Raw genomic sequence first — 16,626 nt, forward strand, 5'->3', positions numbered from 1 at the left:
GTCATCCTTTGAAATCTCCACTTCTACTTTCTTTGCAATACAGTTCTGCAGTCAGGTAAAATGTACAAAATTTATTTACTGGGGTAAAGAAGAAGAGTTTGGATTTGATATCCCGCTTTATCTCTACCCGAAGGAGTCTCAAAGCGGCTAACATTCCCTTCCTCCCCCACAACAAACACTCTGTGAGGTGAGTGGGGCTGAGAGACTTCAGAGAAGTGCGACTAGCCCAAGGTCACCCAGCAGCTGCATGTGGAGAAGCGGGGAACCGAACCCAGTTCACCAGATTACGAGTCTACCGCTCTTAACCACTATACCACACTTGCTTACATTAGTGCAAAGAGCGTACAAAAGGCACTATATTGGGTGAAATTGCTTGCAGGAACGCATATATTAGGCAAACTTGCATACAAAATGCGTATAGCAGGAGAAATTTGCACTAAAATTATGAGGTGGACAAAAAATGAGAACTAATGTTGAATTGTAGAAACCTGAATTTAATATTGGAAAAAAAGAAAGAGAAATGGAGAGAAACCAAAATGGACAGATTTTTCCATCTTCAGGAAGGTCCTCAGGTCAAAAATGTGAGTAGCCACTGCCGCCCCCTACCTGCTCTTCCCCCACCCCCACCCAAGTCCCCAAAGTTTACCTGGAGCAGGATAGAGAAAGATAGTGGCAGTGACCACACAGCAGACCCCTGTTGACATCGCTTCCCACATGGGTTGGGTGATACGTCGTGCAAAACCGGTTTGAAGCCCATATAGTGATAAAAGTTTCATAATTTTTGACCTGGCAATATATCTTGGATCGTGGTGTGTGTGTGTGTGTGCGCGCATGTGCTATGCAAAAGTCTCAATGTGGGAAAAGCCTTGAAGCCAGCCATTGCCTCTCTCCATTCCTGCAGCCCCTGTTACCTGCCAGCTCTTCTCGCCCCTGCCTCTGGCAGGGTGCATCAAATCACAAGAGCAGGCGCCAGCAGAAATCACGATGCAGGAGAAATCGTGAAGCCAGCCAAAGCCTCTACATAGCTCCACCCTTTTTTCAGACATCGTGATATAATGGTATATTGCAATGTTTTGTTGTTTAGTCGTTTAGTCATGTCCGACTCTTTGTGACCCTATGGACCAGAGCACACCAGGCACTCCTGTCTCCCACTGCCTCGCACAGTTTGGTCAAATTCATGTTAGTAGCTTCGAGAACACTGTCCAACCATCTCGTCCTCTGTCATCCCCTTCTCCTTGTTGTGTGTGAGTTTTAAGCACAAAAAATTGATTTGTGCTTCTTTTTTGTAAACTGCAAGGAAGTTTTAAAGCTATTGTCTTTACGCTAGCAGTGATGCAGCTGGATGAGAGAGAGAGAGAGAGAGAATGAAAGATCCAGGTAAATAGATAAAAATGTGATTATTATTTTTCTTTCTGGTAAATTAAATGTGTTTTGAGTTTTAGAAATCCATTTTCTGAGCAATTTCCTAAAGCAGTTACAGGTCAATAAGCAGCAGAGTTTTCTTTCCAGTTGTCTTATAGAGAAGGAGTCTCCCTCTCTATCAGATCTCTTCTATATGGAAAAACAACATTTGAAATTATTTGAGCAGCTATCTCACAAATCAACTCGTTTTTTAAAAGGTTTCAAGAGGATCCTCTGGACGCTTTCCTCAAACCAGTCAAGTGTTTATGGCTGAAAGCCGATGCCCTAATGAGTATCATAAGGGAACGGAACAATATTGCATTCCGTCGTGGGCAGAAAAGGCTTAGTGTGTTAGTGCTGTTTCTTCTACCTCTGTGGTCTCACCTGAGCCCCTTCTCCAGAATTTTGGAGATTTTGCTTGGTGATACCGCATTTGATGAGAATAAGTTGCAAGCTCTGGTATTTCTTTCTGTTGAATGATGTGGCACCAGGCTAAGATGGATTTTATCTGTCTAATGACCCATAAGTCCTTTTTTATTTCCTGAGATCTGTCTTGCTGGTTTTAGAATTTAATGACTTCATTCCCCCCCCCCCAACTTTGGAATGTGCTGGCTTTTTAACTCTTTGGAAGTACCAGCAGGTTTCCAAAACGTACATCGCTGCTTGTGAATTGGCGGCGTGCTTGCGATCCCACGAGACCTTCTGTAGGGGAGAGGAGAGTGTCTGAGGCAGGGAACTCCTGGCATTAAACACCTTTATTCCCCATTTCTCAGCACATGTGCTGGGGTATGCATTGCAAGTCAGGGAGAGGCTAAAGGATAAAGGATAGAGAAACAAGCCCCCACTCTTCTCCAGACCATTGCAGTCATTTGCAGTGGCTGCATTGCACATAACTCTCTGGCGGGCTGGTGCAAGAAACAGAAGCACTCCATACAGCAACCTTTTGTGGGGAGGGGAGAGGGGAGGTCCCACTTGCCACCCAGAGCTGGTGGGCTGCCTACAGTTTTCAGGTTCACAGATAGTATAGCTCTGCCATATATATTTGTGCCACAGATGTTTCCAATCAAATAGGATGTGCAGGTTTTTGAGTTGCTGCAAATGGTTGGACTGCAGCTGGACTACTACAATGCGTTCTACGTGGGGCTACCTTTGAAGGTGACCCGGAAGCAATTAATCTAGAATGCGGCAGCTAGACTGGTGACTGGGAGTGGCTGCCGAGACCATATAGCACCAGCCCTGAAAAACCTACATTGCCTCCCTGTATGTTTCCGAGCACAATTCAAAGTGTTGGTGCTGACCTTGAAAGCCCTCAACAGCCTCGGCCCAGTATCCCTGAAGGAGCATCTCCACCACCATCGTTCAGCCTGGACACTGAGGTCCAGTGCCGAGGGCCTTCTAACAGTTCCCTCATTACAAGAAGTAAGGTTACAGGGAACCAGGCAGAGGGCCTTCTCGGTAGTGGCGCCTGCCCTGTGGAACACCCTCCCACCAGATGTCAACAAAATAAACAACTACCTGACTTTTAGAAGACATCTGAAGGCAGCCCTGTTTAGGGAAGTTTTTAATGTTTGATGTTTTATTGTGTATTTAATATCTTGTTGGAAGCCGCCCAGAGTAGCAAGGGAAACCCAGACAGGTGGGTGGGGTATAAGTAATAAATTATTATTATTATTATTATTATTATTATTATTATTATTATTATTATTATATAGCAGCGCATCTGCACTGCATGTAGAAGGCCTTAGGTCCAGTTTCTGGCATTTCCTTGGAAAGTTGCCCAAATACCGTGGAAAGTTGCTGCTATTCAGTGTAGAAAATACTAAGCTGGGTAGCTCAATGGTCTGCATAAGACAGCTTCTGGTGTTGGAACACTGACTACATGTGCCAGTACATTTCTTTGTTTAACTCAATTTTATACAGTACTGAGATTATCTCTATCTATCTATCTATCTATCTATCTATCTATCTATCTAATCATCTATCTATCTATATAAAATCTCAGCACAGGTCACAACCTAACTTGAAGTATCAGGTGGAACATTGCAAAATACCAAAATAAAACATTACAGATGAAGGTCAAATGCAAAATATGCATTGTTCACCATCTCAGCAAGCCTGTCAGGTAGTTTAGGCTGAGAGATAGTGACTAGCTCTCTCCTCACCTGAGTGGCGATTTGTACCTGGGTCTTCCCAGGCCTGTTCCTACACTCAGACCCACAGACAGCAGCTCTATGAACAGGGGTGAGGTTGAGCTGCAAGAGGCTCTCCATCTTGTTCTGCGCTTAGAGTCTTGAGCGTCGGACAGATTCAAGGTTATCAATGACTACTAGGCATGATGGCTATATTCTACCTCCATAGTCAGAGGCAGTAGTGCTTCTGAATACCAGTTTCTGGAAGCAGTGGGAGGGGAAGGTGCTCTTGTGAATGGGTCCTGCCTGAGAGTTCCCCACAGGCTTCTGGGCTGCCGCTCTGAGAACAGGATGTTGGGCTAGATGGGACGATCTGATCCGGTAGGTTATTCTTATGTACTTATGAGGTTTATGCAGTGCTATTTTTCTAAAAATAAAATAAAAATAGCACTGCATTTTTTAGAATCCCTCCCTTGTTCTCTTATAATGGCAGTGGCACCCATCTGAGTTCCAGAGAGTTCTGGCTGAAAAATGCCTTTGGTTTATTTGTGAGAATGGGAGATGGATGGTGTCAGGGGCTGGGCAGAGGAGGAATGGTGGAGACTGCCTCCTCAGCTTGACCCTTCCAGGGAGGAGGAAGACAGTTCAGAATTACAACAGGGGGTTGAAGGAGATCACAGCTCAGAGGCAGATGAGGGGGAAAGTTGGGAAATAATGGGAGAGGAGGAGGAGGGAGAGGAAGCACTGGGGGGGGGGTGACAACTGATTGACACAGTGTCTTTAGAAAGCATTCCAGACCCACCCCCTCCTAGAACCTAGTGAGCCTTGAAAGTAGGAGGGGGAAAAGCACAAAGACAGAGGGCACTTATCAGCACCTGTAGAGGAGATGACGAGATTGGCGAATGAGAAAGTGGAAGAGACGGGGAAGGTGCTGGAGATTCACTCAGGACAACTCCATTATCCAAGAGGCTGGGTTCTATAGCCTCTCTCTGTAAATACTGAATAAAAAGTGGACGGTAAGAAACATCTCCTTGTTTTTGCACATTCCTGGGGAACCAGCCGTGGGAGTCGCTGAAAGATGGGACGAGAGAGAAAGGGTGCCTCTCGTATCCTCTTCTCACTTTGGCTTCACTTGCTACCTTCGGCATGTGGCCCCCAACTGTTTCCCCACAAAGGAACTTGGCCCTTGAGTCCAAAAGATTGCTTACTGCACTCTTAACCTATTCTAATTGCGTTACTAATAGCCTTTTGGTGGGTTTCTATTTCATGATTCAGTGGTCTTGTAAAGATTTCCAGATGAACATAAATAATCACGGGTAAATTATAACTCCACCTGATATGCAGTAATGAGATTACCACGCCCAGCATGACTGTTCCAGCAGCTGTAACCCAACGTGTTGATTGTGGACGCACACTCATAGGAATGAATTGCTGAAACAACAGTACTTCTAAACCGTTAGGTATATGGTGATTTTGTTTTATTTTCAATAGTCCTTTACTTTCAATGATGTCTACATGAAGATTGTATCATATCATTTCACCTCCCATTCACACAGTAGACATAACTAGCTGCTCACTTGGTAACAGGGTCAATCCCCACTAGGCAGAGGGGCATATGAGATGTGACCCACGGCTAATTTAATGTATTGTACTGAGTTTATGAGGGTTTATTTCAGGCATCCCCAAGCTTCGGCCCTCCAGATGGTATGGACTACAATTCTCATCATCCCTGACCACTGGTCCTGTTAGCTAGGGATCATGGGAGTTGTAGGCCAAAACATCTGGAGGGCCGCAGTTTGGGGATGCTTGGTTTATATGCTGGTATGCATTTCGGTTCGTACCCTTCACTGAATCCATTGGGATGAAGGGCAGGCTAAAAGTCGCCTTAAGAAACCAAACAATAAATGGTGGATGTTTTATAACCCAAATCCTCCTTTGCAGCGGATGAGGGATGGAGAAAATGGGCAATGATCCCCCCTTTTGTGTCACGCAAAACCCGCAGCTCTCTCAATGTGCAGGACCAGCCATGCCCATACTAAATATATCGGGGCATTATTAAATGCAGGACTTGGTTGCATCTGCTTCCCTTGAAAAAATATTGCAGGAATTTAGAATGTGCTTCCTTTGCTATACATACATAGCAGCATAGTCTTATTGATTTAATAGAAATGTGTGGCTTAACGGCCCCCTGTGCACCATTTTGCAAGAATATAAGGGGTTTTGTTTCAGTAAGTGTATGGATTGTACACTTGATGACTAGAGACCTTTTTAAAGCTGCAGGCTTGGTGGCAGATTGTGGTTCATGCTGAGCTCCCATTGTGCTTATTAATGCCCCCCCCCAAGAAAAGCGTAAGAGGAGCATAAGAAGCCCAGAAGAGCTGTTTGAATCGAACCAAATCTCCATGTAGCCCTGCAAGCAACAGTCGTCAGTTAGATGCACTTCAAACGTGTCAAGCATTTGGATGATAATAATGGGGGGAAACATGTCAATTTGGGGGGTGCCTGTACTTCTATCAATTCCCTCTGCATCAGGCATAATTTCATTTATTATTATTATTATTTCAGTAGCTTCAGTTTGTCTGATAACTCCACCCCAACATCACTCTTGCAATCAGTGTGTATTGCCCGTTTCTTGAAGGCAACCAGTATTTATTTTGTGGTAACGTAAAAGAGAGAGAGAGAGGCTATGTCTATATTTGGAAGAGCTGTAACTACTGGCATAAAGAATTGGCTGATTTGTGGATGGTGGTATTTTGGGTCACAGATCAGCAGCAGTGGTTTGCCGCTCAGCCTAGGGCTTAAATACTTAACCAGTTGAATGGGGGTAAAGATAAGGGTATTGAATACAGTAATTGCCAAGCGTTTAAAGCATTACTCTGTTGAAACTATGCAAGATAGATTTACCTAAGGATCTACCTGATCATAAAGGGGCTTGTATTGAAACAGCTGCAAAAAGGGAGGGGGGAGAGTCAATTCTAGCAGGGGGTTTCAAGGCAAACGCCTTCCTGAACCTGGAGCAAGGCATGCTTCTATTGCCTATCAGCTGACGGATGGAGGGAATGCACCACCAACAGCACATAGGATGCCAGGTGTGGCGCAAGAGAGGAAGGTTTGCCAGGAACAGTCTTATGCGCCACATCAGGACCCTTGGCAGGCTAAAGTTGGCTCATGGGCCAGAGCCCCACCCCACCCCGGCTCTGCATTAGCAGAAGGTTGGTCAAGATGATATTAGCATTCTACTGACCACATTGTCACCTCCTGCTGTAAGGTGGCGAGAATAGCCTGCTAGGGACTATTCACTAGTCTCTCAGTGTCCACCTCTGCAGATTCCAAATGTTGTATTGTAACTATTGTAACATGGCTAACCTGTAAATATTTCCCCACCTAAAACTGCATCATGGCCTGATCCTCCAAGTCTTTGCACCAGGGTTTCCCAAACTTGGGTCTCTACCGGTAGGTGTTCTTGGACTACAATTCCCATTATCCCTAGCTAACTGGACCAGTGGTCAGGGATGATGGGATTTGTAGTCCAAAAAACAGCTGGATACCCAAGTTTGGGAAACCCTGTTTTTACACTGTGTCCCAGATATGCTTTCCATTTAAGAATTATTTTTTTTAATGTTTGGCATTCTTGATAATCTGACCCATCCATATACAGTATGTTGTTTCTTAATGATACATACTTAGAAGGGGGGGAATCAGTAAAAAATATATCATAGTGGATAGTTTTCCATTAGAGAATAGTTTTGCTTCCCACATCTCTAGGTCTGATTGACCCCATTTCCCACTGAAATTAAACAAAAATAAAACAAAAGAGGGAGTGGTTTTTGCAACACAATGGAAGAATTGATGCCTTTATTGGAGGAGTTTATGAACTGGCGCAGGTTAGGGGAAATACTTTTATACACCTTTGAGATTTGTTTATGATCCCCCTCAAGGATAAAATGGGTTTAAAAGATCAGATCCTTACAGTGCCAAATTATGCATGATCCTCTAGGCTTCTATGGCAAATCTTAAGGACATGCAGCCGTTAATCAGACCTGGCTTGAGGCTATACGGTCTGGAGAGTTAAGGTGTGATGGGGTCTGGAATCTAGAAACATGGACCACAGGTCAAGAATTTAAGCTTGTTTAAATCCCAGTGAATCACATAAACTGCACATGAGCACTTAATTTCTCACTTATGTGGTTTATTGGATTAAATCTAATGGATCTCATTTTAAAATGGAATACTGACAAAAGTCTACAATTTAAAGGGTTCCTTTAGGCCCTTTTTAGCTAGGGCATGTGTTTTCACAATGAGCCTTCTGAAACCCCAACTCTTCCCCCCCTCCCAACACCACCGCCTGCATTGCAAATGTTTTTCAAACTCAAAATGTGGCATATCCTACAGTAAGATAATTATTTATTTGAAGGATAAGTTTAAATGTGCACACAAAGCCTGACTCTCATTGTGCACACAAAGCCTGACTCTAGGGTGTTTTGAGTGACACCCATAAATTCTGTTTCTCTTTCATAAGAACTGAAGAGCACCTGAGAGCTCATTGGCTGGATTCAAATGTAATGCTTAACCATGGTTTATTGCTACACAGATAAGCTACAGTGAGCCTTGCAATTGTATGTTTCTTCACTCCTCCTGCTCCTTGGTGTGGCCTTAAGGAAGAGTTCAGAAGTGTTCATTTCCATGTTGGATTAACCAAAGCTTGTTCAGATGTCCTAATCCAAACAAATTATTTTCTGATTAATTTTAACTATGATTTTGTCCCGGCTCCTGCCCCAGTCCCTCCAGCAGAGGCTCTGACTTGAGTTTAGGAGAAATACCTTTATTACAAAGCAAGTATAGCAATAGGTGAAAGCTAACTCAGAGCTTCTTCAAGTGGGATGGAGAGGTTAACTGAGCTAGGAGCAAGAGCAGAATTCCAAAGTCCAAGATCAAAACTGGACAAGAGTGGCAAAGTTATCCTAGCAGATTGAACAACCACCCAGCAACCTTTATAGCCTCGATTGCGAGAATTAGCCTTATAAGAATGTCTAGCCTGGTGCACTTCATTGGTGTGTGTGTGTGCATCTGTTGCCAATGGCAGAGGTGTTGCCTGGCCTTGGGAAACAACGCCAGACCCATCTCCTCTTAATCCTGTTCAGCCACCCCAGGCTTAGGCTCGGAGCTCTTCCCAGGCTCCAACAACATTCCTTCCTCCATAGGGAGAGAAGAAGCATCTGGGGGTCTGGTTCCAGCATTACCGCCTGCCCAGGAAGGTCTTCCTCAGACAGGCTTTGCTCAGCCTCCCCTCCTTCTTCCTCTTTCAATGCCTCCAGAGTCTGCCATCCCAGCTCTACGCCCCGAGAAAGTGACAGACTTGTGAAAGGTTTGTTGAAAGAAGCCAAAATTCAAACCATGGGTTGTGAAGCTGGCTTGTTTCTGCAAGCTGCAGTTGAAATTCACCATGGTTTAAGGTTCAGACACCACACTCAACTATAGCTGATCCCTAATGCAGCTCCTTTCAGCTGCACCATAAAGGAGGCGTGAAGCACGTGAGCCTGAGGCTCTTCCTTGTAACGCCGGGGGGGGGGGGGGGAGCTTGGAGAGTGGAGACAGCAATCATAGTCCCAGTTATCCTTCCATGCATTTGTGGGACATGGGGAAAGTGGTATCGAGTCACTTGAGACAAGCTGAGTTTCGCTGGAGATCATAGGGATAATAAATGCTGGCCCACTGTAAGCATTAAACCAAATGCTGGAGCATTGTAAGCACTACTAAGATTATTTATATAAACTTAAGCATGGCGCTGTGGGTTAAACCACAGAGTCTAGGGCTTGCTGATCAGAAGGTCGGCGGTTCGAATCCCTGCAACAGAGTGAGCTCCCGTTGCTCGGTCCCAGCTCCTGCCCACCTAGCAGTTCGAAAGCACATCAAAGTGCAAGTAGATAAATAGGGACCACTCCGGCGGTAAGGTAAATGGCGTTTCCGTGCACTGCTTTGGTTCGCCAGAAGCAGCTTTGTCATGCTGGCCACATGACCCGGAAGCTGTCTGCGGACAAACGCTGGCTCCCTTGGCCTATAGAGTGAGATGAGCACCGCAACCCCAGAGTCTGACACGACTGAACCTGATGGTCAGGGGCCCCTTTACCTTTTTAAGCATGCTTGAACAAACAGTATAAAAATCCTACGTATGTAATGTTGCTGTTCAGTACTGTATTAACATTTAGAAAAGAGGATTAGCTTACTATATATCAGTTTTGTTTTAAACCCATCTTTAAATGGAAGTAACGATCTTCTGTAACAAATTGCAGGTATTTAGAGGGAGGTTCTCATTTGCAGTTCTCTAGTCTGTAAAGGCTTTGGTTTTAGTGCCGGGTAGTTGAGTTGTTTCCTGCAAATCTTACTGTTTATTAAAGCCATGATCTGCTGCAGGAAATGAGGTGTGGGCAAAATCCAGCTAAACTTCTTTTGCAAATGAAATCTTGTGTGGCACCGCTGTTTTTAAACCCTTTCCAGCTATGAGGGAATAAAACCAGAACAATAAGATGAAAATTGAATGACTGGTGTACTTCATTAATTAACAGAAAATAATTTTCCAGCAGCTGGACAGATTTACAAGTCCACATGTGGCTTAATAACAGTGTGTTTCAGAAAGCAGAACCTGGAACAATGTGCTTAATAACGTGTTTATGTTCTTGTTGTTTTAAGTAACTTATTTTTGAGGCATGCTTTGTCAACTTCTTCTCCTTCCTCCTCCTCTTATGTTTCCTTTGCAAGATTTAATTTCTGAAACTGTTCCTTTAATTTTCCTAGGGGAGGAAACCGTGATTGCTGTGCCACATGGGAGCCACAGTGCAAGAATTACTGTGAAAGGACCAGCACACCTTGGTATGAACCCCTTTACACATTACTAACACAGAGGAGCTTGGACAAAAGTATTCCATTTGGGAATTTTCAAGGTTATTAGAGCTATAGATGTACAGTGGAACCTCGGTTTATGAACACCTCGGTTTATGAATTTTCGGTTTATGAACGCTGTGGACCCATCTGGAACGGATTAATTCATTTTCCATTACTTTCAATGGGAAAGTTTGCTTCAGTTTATGAACGCTTCAGTTTATGAACAGACTTCCGGAACCAATTACACCCATGCTTCAGTTTATGAACGCTTCAGTTTAAGTACTCCGTGGACCCGTCTGGAACGGATTAATCCACTTTCCATTACTTTCAATGGGAAAGTTTGCTTCAGTTTATGAACACTTACTCCGCGGACCGTCTGGAACGGATTAATTCACTTTCCATTACTTTCAATGGGAAAGTTCGCTTCAGTTTATGAACGCTTCAGTTTATGAACAGACTTCCGGAACCAATTGTGTTCATAAACCGAGGTACCACTGTACAGTGGTACCTCGCAAGACGAATGCCCTGCAAGATGAATTTTTTGCAAGACAAATGCATTTTGCGATCTAATGGTGATCCGATGATGACTCACAAGACGTATTCGTTTTGCGAAAAATTCATCTTGCGAATCGCAGTTTCCCATAGGAATGCATTGAAATTTAATTAATGCGTTCCTATGGGCAAAAAATAAAATAGAAAATTCAATGCATTCCTATGGGAAACTGATTCACAAGATGAATTGTTCCTATGGGCAAAAAAATAAAATAAAAAATTCAATGCATTCCTATGGGAAGCTGTGATTCACAAGACGAATTTTTCCTATGGGCAAAAAATAAAATAAAAAATTCAATGCATTCCTATGGGAAACTGTGATTCACAAGACGAATTTTTCGCAAAACGAATTGACTCGTGGAACGAATTAAATTCGTCTTGCGAGGCACCACTGTAGTTGAAATATCTTACTTCTCCTGCCTAGGCCTGATCCTGAAGCCCTATGGGTGTGCTCAGCTTCTCATAATAATAATAATAATTTTTTATTTATACCCCACCCTCCCCAGTCAAAACCGGACTCAGGGTGGCTAACACTAATAAAATTACAATAAGACATAAAAGAAAAGGAAACAATTAATTAAAATACAGATTAAAATACAATATTAAAATTTAAAATGCAGCCTCATTTTCAGTAGTCCATAAATCAAAACCACGAAGGAGGAAAACACAGGGGTCAGACTGAATCCAACCCAGCATGTGATTTCCATCATCTGATGGAGAGAGGGAGGCAGTGCTTGGTGGCTGTGTCCCCTCCATTGCATCCACATCGCTTAGGACCACCACTCTGTATACTAGGGGTGAGGAACCTCTGTCCTCCCAGATGTTGCTGAAGTCCTATTACATTAAGCAAGCATAGCTAATGGCCATGGATGGTGGGAGCTGTAGTTCAGCAACTTCTGGTGGGCTGAAGGTGTTCCATACCTGCTCCATACATTGTGTGGGAGTGGGGGTAGGTCTGAGCCTGTTCTACATGTATAGGCTCTCTCCCCAGTTACGAACTGTGAGCTACCATAATAAAAAACTATGGTGCAAGTAGGAACAGGGGAGAAATCTAGTAGGACGTGAATGTGAATCTACTTAATTTGCACTTTCTGAAACAGCGTGAGAGCCAAAACATAGCTGTCCTTAAAAAAAAATCACACTTGTCTGAATTTTGTGGTGGTGTGTTTCACCACTGAAAGAATTTGTACAAAACTGCAGAGATATTAGTGAAAGTTAACATATAAAAAGTGTTGTAGTGGGCAAAATTGCTTGCCAAAATTTGAATTGGGCAAAAAGTGCATACACAAATGTGTATTTTTTTAATTTAAAAAAGTACACTAAATTACTGATAAATTTTCACAAGGCATGGGGGTTCAAAACAACAACTTGCCAACTGACGCAAAAATGTGAAGAACTGAATTTAAGGTTGCAAAAATGAGAGATTGAAAGAGATTGAAATTGAAAGAGGAGGCTAAAACCTGCTGGAGAGACTCTCCACTTCAGATCTCCCCCCTCCAGCAAGCTACTAGGCCAAGTTTAAGATGTTGCTGTTGGCGTGTAATTCCCTGAACAATTTGGGACCAGGTTACCTCTGAGAATTATTTATCTTGTATTCACCTACCCAGACTCTTGGGTTTTTGAGGGAGACACCCTTAGCATAGCTGCCAAGTTATCCCTTTTTTAAAGGGATTTTCCCTTATGCTGAATAGGCTTCCTCGCGAGAAAAGGGAAAACTTGGCAGCTATGACCCTTAGTAGTGTTGTATTCTCCCAGGGTTCATCAAACATCCAGGAGGACTCCAGTGGCTTTCCCTGAACAGTGATCCAGCTATTTTGATGTGTTAATCTGGCCTACTGATTTGTGATATATTTCCTACGTGTCTTACGAATGTAAATTTATTCTTGACTAGCAGCATCATACCTGGCACTGCTCAGGAATTCTAAATATATATATATATCAAAAATCAAAAATGGTTTTATCCAAACGTAAACTAAAACATGCTCTTTGATCTGAGGAACCATCGTGCAAAGTTTGGTTGCAGTATTTTAAGAGGCGTCCAAATGCATAATAAACAGACAACTATGCTTCATGTAAACAAGTGCTTTGTTTATCTGTCCTGAAGCTTCCAACATTCTGCTTTGTTGGGTATTCACAAGTTCTAGTTGTTTTGATTTGCTCAGCTGTTGGGGCGGGTCTTTTGTGTACAAATGCGGAGGTTGGAAGCTGTTTGGGTTGCAGAGAGTGTTGTTGTTTTCATCTTGTTGTCCTTTAAATGCTTGGCTTCCACAAATAATCAGATAAGGCAACTCATTATTGTCACTTTCCCTTCATTTGGCATTTGAAATGGTTTATTTTGGGGGGGAAAGGAGTTGAAGTGAAGGGGGAAGGGTGTTGGAATATATTATAGGCTTTCCAGAAGCTGTTTTGCTAAGAGCTTCAGAATCCAAAATAAGCCAGAGTCCTCTGAAAATAATCCCCCTGCTGTAGAAACAACAAAACCAGAAGCTAATATTTTTACAAGTGGCTAATGCTAGATAACCAAGTTCATGAACTTACAACCGAGTCTAGCTGGAAGGGAAGTGAAAGATGCTAAATTCCTGACTTTTTAAATGACAGAACCTTGCTTTTTAAACATTTAGCCATACATGTGAATTCTGTTTTTATTCTTTACGGATATTAACAGGAAAACATGTGGCTTACAGTTTGAGGGGATTAAAATAGGTGTGCGTTTAACGGAGACTCATGTTCCCTATCTGGGAATTATGCGCACAATGGTGGTGGTGGAAAAAGTTCATGAATTCCAGCAGGTAGGTTTTCTGGCAGGAGAAGCTACTCTCAAATCCACTGACGTCCAAACACGACATGACATTTATGCTTAAATCAGAGACACATATGCTCTACCTATTCTTCTTGTGTCCAAATGGAAATAATCACTTTGCCAGAGTAGCCCCCTTAGATTTTATATATCTGAGCTGCTCACACTCACATTTATTCCTTTTTATAAATAATGTTTATTGGTTTGTCATGAACACATGCACAAACTGACATATAGCCATGCAGTTACAGAGATGCAGTTACGTATAGCCAAGATTTCAAGATGAATCTATATAGCCCAACCACATTGAATTATTGGGGGGGGGCTTAAATGACTCTCCCTATTTTTATAATCATAATTATAATTTCCTTAAACCTGTTTTCCTTTAAACTGCAAAAGTTGGCTTTTAAAGAAGCCTAGGCTACTAAGGGTGTGGGGATGCGGGTGGTGCTGTGGACTGAACCACTGAACCACTGAGCCTAGGACTTGCTGAGCAGAAGGTCGGCGGTTCGAATCCCCTCGAGAGGGTGAGCTCCTGTTGCTCGGTCCCAGCTCCAGCCAACCTAGCAGTTCGAAAGCACGTCAAAGTGCAAGTAGATGAATAGGTACCGCTCCAGCGGGAAGGTAAACGGCATTTCCATGCACTGCTCTGGTTTGCCAGAAGCGGCTTAGTCATGCTGGCCACATGACCCGGAAGCTGTACGCCAACTCTCTCGGCCAGTAAAGTGAGATGAGCGCCGCAACCTCAGAGTCATCCGCGACTGGACCCAATGGTCAGGGGTCCCTTTACTAAGGGTGTGAGACAGGATCTTGATAACCCCTCACCCCTTGACCTTAGGTTCACTACATCACAATTTGGAATTTTCCTTTTTTTATTTTTACTCATTGAATTTTTATTGATTTTCCACATTTTTACCAGATTAAACTTTACACAGTTAAACAAAACAATAGACAGCTGTCCCCAGCTCTGACTTCCCCCCCAGTGGGTAAATTGGTCCTGTCTTCTCGCGTTGTTATATTGTCACTTAAAATCATAACCGCCAACGTTTTCATACCTTTGTAATTCATCTTAGCATGTTCTACAAATTTACTCCATTCTTTATGAAATTTCTCATCAGACTGATCCCGTACTCTGTGGGTCAGTTTGGCCATTTCCATCAGATCCAGCAACTTCGTTTGCCACTCCGTAATTAACGGTGTTTCCTGTAACTTCCAGTTTTGAGCAATTAATAATCTAGCGGCCACAGTGGCATACAAGAAAAATCTTTGATCAATTTTCGCGATCTCATTACCCATCAGCCCCAAAAGAAAGGCCTCAGGTTTTTTGGGAAGGTATACTTAAATATTTTCTTTAATCCTATATAATAAAGTCCCTGTGTCTCTGCGTCCTGTCCCTTTGTCCGCATTAATGCGCATGTGCCCCACGGACACAGGGACTGGACGAAGAGGCGGGACGTACACACACACGAGCTCTCTCCCCCCCTCAACCTTCTGCCTCCCGTTCCCCTGCGGCGGCGGACCAAGATGGCGGCATCGGCCTCCTCCTCCTGACAACCCTACCTGGCCCGTGGGAGAAGCGGCGGGGTCGCGGCCTTCCCTCCCTCTCTGCGCTCGGCCGTGGGACACGACGGGAGAGTGCTTTGTTTAATTGCGTTCGTGGCGCGCCCCGCGGCCAAGCGCAGAAAGGGAGGGAAGGCCGCGGCCCCGTCTCACCTCTAGCGCCCGTTTTCTTAACGGGCTGAATGAGACTAGTTCATTATAAACCGCCTCCCACACAATTAACCGCAATTTGGAATTTGGAATTTTCACAGATCATATTTCAATTTGTGGGTTAAATATATTTTAGCTTCCAACCAGGAGCAGGCAATCTTCTTGCTGTATAGGCAAATGCCAAAGAACTTTATTAATTTGAGTGTCAGTGCATCTCCAAACCCTTTACAGAACAGATTGAATACATTGGAGCATAGTCACTGTGTGTAAAGTTTGTGTGGTGTGTGTGAGAGAGAGACCCGCTAGTTGAGCAACTAGTCTCTTACTACGTATAGCATCACAACTGAGGTCTCACAGCTGTGGCTGGCGCTGTGGTCTAAACCACTGAGCCTCTTGGGCTTGCTGATCGGAAGGCCGGCAGTTCGAATCCCCCCGACGGGGTGAGCTCCCGTTGCTCTGTCCCAGCTTCTGCCAACCTAGCAGTTTGAAAGTGCACCAGTAGATAAATAGGTTCCGCTGCGGTGTGAAGGTAAATGGCGTTTCCGTGCACTCTGGCTTCTGTCACAGTGTCCCATTGCACCAGAAGCAATTTAGTCACGCTGGCCACATGATCTGGAAAGCTGTCTTTGGACAAATGCCGGCTCCCTCAGCCTGAAGCCAGATGAGCACTGCAACCCCATAATCGCCTTTGACTGGACTTAACCGTCCAGGGGTCCTTTACCTTTTTACCTTTTAGTGGACTCAGTAAGAACTTTCAAGACTGTAGAAGTGGCAGGGACTGGCAGGACGTTGAAGAGCGTGCTTTGGGGGAAAGGGGGGCTGGAGTCTGACTCAGGAGAGGGGGGCAGTGATTTGTGGGGACCGAGAGCTTCAGAGCTGGAGGGTGGAGCACAGGAGGCAGAGGAGGAAGAGGCTGGTCTGACCAGTGAAGGGCCATGTGTTTCCCCACCCTCTCCTGTGCCACTGTCTCCCAGAAGCAGGAGAGGACTGAAGTGGGAAGAGCAGAAGCAGCTCCCACCCAGGGATAGTCTCTGCCTGCTTGCACGCTGTCGGTGGAGGGGCATGGCCCCCTGTTGCCGCAACTGCTCCATACAGCGTGGCTTTTAAGAGTCATAGAAGCCTTTGTAAGTGTTTGCTTTTGATAATAGTGAGCTAATT

At 44.1% G+C, this 16,626-nt stretch overlaps 1 protein-coding gene across 4 annotated transcripts in view; it reads left to right on the forward strand.

The window, feature by feature from the left end:
* Nucleotides 1-16,626, forward strand: part of ADAMTSL3 (ADAMTS like 3) — a 280,228-nt gene that overhangs the window by 164,486 nt on the left and 99,116 nt on the right. For all 4 annotated transcript variants that reach the window (XM_060282649.1, XM_060282651.1, XM_060282648.1 and 1 more), the window contains exon 8: nt 10,323-10,397. In XM_060282649.1, coding sequence (XP_060138632.1) covers nt 10,323-10,397 — 75 coding nt within the window. The remainder of the gene's footprint in view (nt 1-10,322; nt 10,398-16,626) is intronic.

Source organism: Zootoca vivipara, chromosome 14 (genome assembly GCF_963506605.1).
Source record: "Zootoca vivipara chromosome 14, rZooViv1.1, whole genome shotgun sequence".
NCBI lineage: Eukaryota > Metazoa > Chordata > Lepidosauria > Squamata > Lacertidae > Zootoca > Zootoca vivipara.